Source organism: Dryas octopetala, chromosome 9 (genome assembly GCF_963921425.1).
Source record: "Dryas octopetala chromosome 9, drDryOcto1.1, whole genome shotgun sequence".
In the NCBI taxonomy this organism is placed as follows: Eukaryota; Viridiplantae; Streptophyta; class Magnoliopsida; order Rosales; family Rosaceae; genus Dryas; species Dryas octopetala.
In genome coordinates this window covers 10,340,802-10,348,316 of record NC_141374.1, presented here as the reverse complement: position 1 = coordinate 10,348,316, position 7,515 = coordinate 10,340,802, and the positions used below count along the sequence as shown (strand labels likewise).

The 7,515-nt window shown below is 35.0% G+C and overlaps 1 protein-coding gene across 8 annotated transcripts; it reads left to right on the top strand.

Annotated features, from left to right (window-relative positions):
- The first annotated feature begins 990 nt into the window (after positions 1–990).
- Positions 991–7,434, top strand: LOC147273923 (YTH family protein). Of its 8 annotated transcripts, none has more exons than XM_086227688.1 (10): positions 998–1,205; positions 2,619–2,721; positions 4,750–4,979; positions 5,061–5,312; positions 5,402–5,478; positions 5,566–5,747; positions 5,847–5,941; positions 6,599–6,643; positions 6,836–6,885; positions 6,979–7,434. In XM_086227688.1, the coding sequence occupies exons 2-10, from the start codon at positions 2,631–2,633 to the stop codon at positions 7,055–7,057; spliced, it is 1,101 nt and encodes a 366-aa protein (XP_086083814.1). In that variant the 5' UTR covers positions 998–1,205; positions 2,619–2,630; the 3' UTR covers positions 7,058–7,434. The 8 variants fall into 8 exon arrangements, 7 of the variants coding, with proteins under 7 accessions (XP_086083819.1, XP_086083816.1, XP_086083814.1 ...); XR_015119611.1 differs by having other exon boundaries at positions 999–1,205; positions 5,854–5,941; positions 6,979–7,024; XM_086227689.1 differs by having other exon boundaries at positions 1,000–1,205; positions 5,895–5,941.
- Positions 7,435–7,515: the final 81 nt, after the last annotated feature.

Here is a 7,515-nt window from a genome sequence, read left to right as displayed (position 1 = left end):
GTGTAATCTTTTAGTGAGCTGGACGTTCGTGCGCTTTTGATTAATATAATCAACAATGGTGAATGGTTTGGCTTCTAGCTAGCTATGAGTCTATGACCAGCGTCTTATTATTAGGGATCAACATATATGAGAAGCACTCTTTGATAAAGATAAACATCATTGTTCATTATTAATTACTATTCTCATGCAAGTCGATCTGACACATACAATATAATAATAACATAGAATGGGACTTATTTCTACCACAAACAAAATCTGAAGATTGCCTGTTCGATCAACGATCACCGCACAATAATTTTTTCAGACAAAAAAAAAGAAAAAAAGAAAAAAGAAAAATATTTGACCGACATTGTGAGAAGTAGGTTTATCAAAAGAAGTGTGCATTTAAATATTTGTTATGTCTTCAAAGATCACCTCATACATACAATTAACTACATGAATTAACCTCCCTGAATGCGAGTCCAGAGCACTAAGAGCAGTCGCCCCTCGAGACATATATGCTCAGGGTTGGTCCTCATGATTTGAAGTGCATATATTGCTCTAAGAGATATATAATTAAGTAATTGAGAAATTGGTTATCTGGTCCACCCTAATAATTCAACCTAAGGTTGTGGCTTTGAGTGAGAGGAATTAAGAGAGAGAAAAAGAGAGAGGAGGATGAGAATGACAAAGTCACAAAACCAGCCTCGCCTCGCGTTGCGTTGTCATTTCTATCTCTAATGTGCAAACCAAATGAGGCTTATTGTTTGGATCCATAATCATTTTTCAAAGTCTCAGCTCTCAAGCAAGCCAGAATTGGGCCTTTTTCCAAGTGTGGCCCAAACTAACATTCACTTGACCGAAGGAATATATTTTGAGTTGGAAGCAGACAAAGAAGAAAAAAAGAAAGAAAATTATACATGAAAATATCCATTGACTTTCCCCAAAAGCTCAATAATATCCAGACACGTGGCAGAGCCTCACTACAATGAGTTCCAGACCCATTGATCTTCGTTCGCTCCCCCTCACTGATATGTAACGCTAGCAAAAGTGAGTTCCGAAGCCGTAAACTGTATACAGTTTATAACAAGTACTTTTCGAAAATTAGGGCTCCGAGGAAGATTTACTCAAAACTTTTCAACGTTACACACACAACACACTGATACTTCTCGTACTCTTACACTACCTCTCTCTAAAACTTCTTCGTCTTGTCTCTCTCTAAGGAGGTATGCTTCTGCTTCCATTCTTGTTTAACGTGCTGTTATGCTAAAGATCTTGCTGACTTGGGTTTTGGGTGTTTTGCATTGGAGGGTTTTTAACTTTTTTGAGGTGTTGAATTGGGTTGGCATAGTTTTTTTGTGAATTTAGCAGTAACTGGGTCAATCTTGGTTTGGGTGTACTTATTGATTGCTGAGAGAAAATGTGGGAATTGAAATCAAGTAAATGATTTGTCCAATCTTTATACAAAAATTTTTCATTGTACTGGAAGTTTTTCTCAGCAATTGTGGAGGTTGAGTGATTATAGAGACTTGAGAGTGCTGTAATGGCTTCTTGGTTTTAGGTACATAGGAAAACATTGTTGTCTCACATTGACTTTCTCCTTATATTTTGAAATGGGTGGGAAGTTGATTCAGTTTAATAGGCATTTTTCATTATATTAGATGTTAATGATATGTAAACTATGAGATTTGCTGAACTAAATTGACCAGCTAATACTATGGCAGGGTAATGTTTAAGAGAGGTTGTATAGTAGCAATGTTGGAAAATTTCCCTTCTTCATTGATTATATTTCGAGAGTTGGATAGCAATATTTGTCATTTTGGTTTCAATTTCTGTAATTGACAGTTTGACATGATAGTTTAGTTGGAACTACCCTCTTTCATTTTTGAAATTGCGATCAACATGCAAAAAAATCTGTTACCTAGACATGATAATAATGTTTATTTAGCATGAAGTTCAGTTCTTAGGACTTATCTAAATATAACACAGATTGTTAAGCATATCATCATGTTAACATGTCACTACCTTTATTTCAACATTATGAAAGTCTTACGGTGGAGGATACACCTTTGTGATAACAGTGCTGCAAGTGCTAATGAGGTTTTAACTTTTACTTTTCAATTTTTGTGGGTTGTGAGTTGCTACTCTTCACTATTTATTTATGCTAAAGGAACCAAAAGGAGACTGCTTGTTTAGTTTCATATTGGCACCCTTATACTTTATTTCTTGTTCTGTATTGCCTATGCGGTTTTTGTACTCTTTAGTTGTTCTTGGGTATTCAGAAGAAATGAAGATTTTACTTTTTTCAACAGTTTTTTTTATTATTATCTTTTTAACGGGAATAAATCAGCAGAAAAATTTTTATTTTGGAAAAATTTTCTGATGCCTGTTTGAGTGGAAAAAATTTAATATTTCCACTCAACAGAAAGGATAACTTTATTTACCCCCTAAACAAATGGACATGACTCATTTGGTTCTCTTCCTGGAGGGTTTGTTCCTGCGTGGTTGTGGTCAAGATATTGCTAGAATTCTATTTTATCATATATTCTTTTCTGTTTTTTGTTTCTCCTACCTTACCATAAGTATGTCACAGAGTCCAGTTTGTGCTTACATTTGCACCTGAATTTATGGCATAGTAGGTTGATAGGGATATGTCTTGTGATACTGCAAAGGAAAATGCATCTGTAGTTGATTCATCTGTTACCGAATGGAAACAAGACATGGGGAATTCAGATGATCCAGGTAATAATAATGCGAGTTCTTTCTTTTTAAATATTCTATATAATTTTTTAATTTTGATATGATTTAATTTGTTTGACGTCGATTAGGTGTTTCAACATGTCCATCTTTCTCATGATTTCAAATGAGTTTTAGGCATACTGGACCCGGTATTGTCCTCTTTTATTGATTTCTACTAAAATTTAGCACTATTTTGATTGGATATCATCCTGGGGTCAAAGTTGAACATGTATTATATTTTTATTTTATTTTCTCCAAGTGGATATAAAAAACATTACAATCAGAGTTCAATTCATTTGCATATGCTCTACCGCTCTTAGGTGGCTGTAAATATTTGGCTTTGGTGGCATTTGTTTGTTGTAGGGTGTTCATCTCCTTAAGTTGCTTGATGCTAATAAACTCTTCAGCAGCTAAAATTCTGTTTGGAATTGAGAATCTAGGTCTCTGTTGTCTAGGAATTGTCCAAATTTTTTTTGGTTTTGACCCTATAATCTGTAGTGTTATAGTTTTTGTGGGTTTATAGTGTCACATCAGGGGCTAAGTTTCATATCTTGAGGTTCTCGTTGTTGCTCTGTAGTTAATGTTGGTGTTGATAACAATTGGGTATCGTTCTTTGCTTCTGCTTGATAGGTTTTGGAGTTTTTATGTTTTGACAGGGTTTCAAGTTGTTTGGTGGTAACAGAAGTTTCTGTTGCTCTTAACATGAATAGTGAGCACTGGCAACTCCTCTTGCAATTTTATTTCATTGCCAGTCCAACTGAAGCTATAGGACAAATATGTAGCGGTTAGGAGTGCTTCTTTTGGATCACGAGAACTTTACAAATTGTGAACCAAGAAATTTTTTGAAGAATAGTTTGAGACATGCTTTTACATTTGTTGTTACTCAAATTTGTTTCACTTTGTCAAAAATGTTCCTTAGGCCTACCTATGTTTTGATGAGTGTACACATGATCAAAGGAATTGCAGATTGGAAGTATTTTGGCTGGAAGTGGGGTTATACCCTGAAGGCTTGACTAGTGATAGGGATAGCAACACAATAGTTTGGTACATAAATGAAAGTGCTACATAGCTTGGTGTCTTTTTGGTTCTTGTGATAAAGATGAAGATCAGATTAGTAATTAGAGCAGTTTGGTAAACTTTGTAACACTTGGAACCTTCCATCTCTCACTTTGGTGTTTTTTTTTTCCTAATCCTTGTTGAGCCTTTGTGGTTGCTTTGGCTGTTATTAGCACTTTTTTTTCTTGGTAATATAAAAAAATGCAGATCAATATTTTATTTATTCTCATTGAATATAATCTGACCCATATTATCTCACAAACAAACACACATTTATTGATGTGTTGGATGTCAAGTGTTTCAAACTTTTCGGTTACAACTGAAGTTTAAGATCTACGTTGTGAAAATTTACCTTTAGAAGTTCTTTGGTAATTGTAATACTATATGCTGTGCGTCTACTCTGTTTTTACATTTGTGAATGTGTAATATCTTCCTGGAACATCAATGCTTGTCTTTGATATGCATTTGGGGAAATTTCCAGTATATGTGGGCCTGAAGTTGGAAGCTGCACTTGATGCTGTTCATGCTATACCTCTTTGTAGAAGATGTACTAATATCTTTTTATTTATGTGTTTGACTGAATGCATAGTGTTCAATTTGCTGTCCTCCTTATATAATATATCATACTTGGAAGGCATCAACTGGTATGTATTATATAAGTTGGTAGTTTGGTTTGATGTAATGTCTATTGGGTTTTAGTTAAACTCTAGGAGCTTAATTTTAGTGTACAAATATCAGCATTTTTACTAATATAGCAATTCTATATATATAACAAAAAAAACTAATATGGCAACTCTTATTTCCCTTACTTCTGTTTCAAAGTAATATCATTTGTAGTAGTTAGACATTGGTGGCTCAATGTAATCATCTTGCATTCATGTATGCATCATGTGAAAAACTATAATACATTTTATGGAATTTGTATTTGTAAATTTGTTACTGTGATGAGTGAATAATATGATACTTTCTTGTCAGAGAGTTCAAGTCACAAAGTTAATGAGGCGGGTGATCCATCTAAGTCAGAAGAAGTGGGGCATTCTCATGATCATGTTGGGAATTCAACTTCGACCAAAAAGGGTAGATTGTATGATACAAGATATTTCATCATTAAGAGTTTAAATCATCATAATATCCAACTATCAGTTGAGAAAGGAATTTGGGCTACTCAAGTAATGAATGAACCAATTTTGGAAGAAGCATTTCATGTAAGATAGTCTTTATTTCAGTCTCATGCTTTGCTTTCCCAATCTAGATACTTTACAAGGAAGCATATGGTTGTGTTGCAGAATTCTGGTAAAGTAATTTTAATATTCAGTGTCAACATGAGTGGTTTCTTCCAAGGGTATGCCCAAATGATGTCTTCTGTTGGATGGAGGCGAGACAATGTATGGAGTCAAGGAAGTAGTAGAAGTAATCCCTGGGGGCGCAGTTTTAAGGTCAAATGGCTGCGGTTAAATGATCTGCCTTTCCAAAGGACTCTTCATCTCAAGAATCCATTGAATGAGTACAAACCTGTTAAAATTAGCAGAGACTGCCAGGTTTTTAATTTTTATATTAACTTCTTTCTGATTTACTTTTTGTTGCATTAACTCATTGTAAAAATGTTTTTAAAATATGACTTTTTCAGGAGTTGTCTCCAGATGTCGGAGAAGCTCTTTGTGAGCTTCTTGATGGGAAGAATGATGTGAATGGTCTACTGAATAGGTAATAAGTTCTAAACATTGGAAGATAATGTTCTTATTTTTTTTAAACCTGGTCATGAGCCTTTAGTTATGATTTTATTGTGGACAGTATTCCCATGGATGATTTTCCTTCAAAAAGGCCTTGTATAGAGCCTCCATGTTCGTTAGGGGAGGAAGAGTATAATGGCCCCCAAGTGGATCTCTCGCAGACATCCATGCTCTATCCTTCCATGCTTTACCAACATCATGCTGAAGCAAATAGATTTCATTTGGCAAATCAGAGATCTACTGGTATTGTTCTTCCTGAAAATTTGCCTGTCAACTCTGTGGCATCAAAAGTTACAAGGGAAAAAAATTCTCGCATTAATGGATACCATTCTAATATACAAGTGGACAGGGATTTGTCATCTCGATTTGATGTTTGGGGTTTGTCTGCAGAAAGCCGCCTACCTAGTGTCCTGACGGACGATGATTTTCTCGAAATGGTATTATGCTTCTTATCTTCGTTTCTTGACTTCTCTTCTCCTTTCCCCCTTTATTGATTTAATACCTGAAGAACTGTTTGAAATCCTCCTTGCAAATGAGTGAACTTACAGACATGAAGGTTAATCAATTATATCTTGTTGAAATAATATGAATTTGCACTTCTGACCTGTTTGTTGTGGGATGTTGGAAAGTTTGGTTTATATATCATCTAAGCGAATTGAGGTTGTTTTGCTTAACTCTAGTTTAAATTTATTTGATTTTTTTGGGAGTTCCCAACCATTCCTTCCCCCCTCCTCTCCCCCCCCGTCTCTCTAAGTCTCTTTTGTAAGAAAGGTGGAATTCATATAAATTCCTTTGCATCTTGGGAATTGGGACTGGGAGAATAATGAAGCTGAACTAGCTCACTGTAGCCGTACTAGTGTTGAGTTCTTTTATAAGTTGCCTGCTTTATTCAAAGTAGTTGCATTCTGAATGCTCTGCCAAGAAAAGCTCACAATTTGAATTATTTTTTAATTTTATTTGTAATGGTATATATCTATTTTAATTTTCATAAGTGAAATTATAAAGTCATTTTGTTGAGAACAATTGAACGACTTGTCATGAGTTATCATAATTTTTGCTCTGATTATTGTCTTTTTCTCAACTTCTTATTGCAGTCTTATGAAGAATACCTGGAGGAGGTCCATGGCAGAAGCAGCAAGGTATTAATTGTGCCTGCCAGTATGATATCTAAGAATATCTAATTGACTTTTCTATGTGAATTTATACATCTAAAAATGTGCCAATATGATCATATTTAGCTTTGACGTCAATGTCATGCCCTTTTATCTGATTTAAGCATGTGTCTGTGTAATTAGATATAAATACTCATAAAAGTAACCCCTATTTGACAGGGTTCTAGGCCCCAGGAGTCATCAAGAAGTAAAATGCAGAAGGATGATTTGTAAGTACAATTTTATTGCTTAAAAGGATGAATTGAAATGTTGAGGAATAGCTTGATGTGGCTTGCTGATTAGCTGGATGACACATTCTGCAGAAACTCAAGTTACGGAATTGAGCGCAGCTGTTCAAGGAAAAGGGCTCACCATTCATCCCATAGGCAGTCACAATGCTAATGTAGCAAGCTTCGCTGGTCTGTTTTGGATAATAGCTTTGTCATCTGATGGAGTTGTGCATTTCCTCTGAGGCAATCACTCGGTGAAGTCATTTTGTTGTATACATGTACTTTGTTTTATGTTCCATAATGGGATTACAATGGGGGCTGGTTACCGACTTGTACAGTAATTGAATTGGCAACATTGCCCCAACTCTTCCTCCTCCATATTGACCTAGATTAGTGGTGCATTCATATATGGTTACTAGTGAAGTTTGTACTGCTTTAAAATTTTGTACTTCCTCAATGCTGGTGTATGTGGAACTAATGTAAGGAAGCATGATGCTCAGTGTTTTTGCAAAGTCAGTTAAATTGATTCATCGTTTAGTCATTTGATTATCATTATGACTATTTTAATTTTCCTTTAAATGAATTTTGGTTGAAAGAGGATACCATCTTTAGAAGTTTTGGCTGTGGACA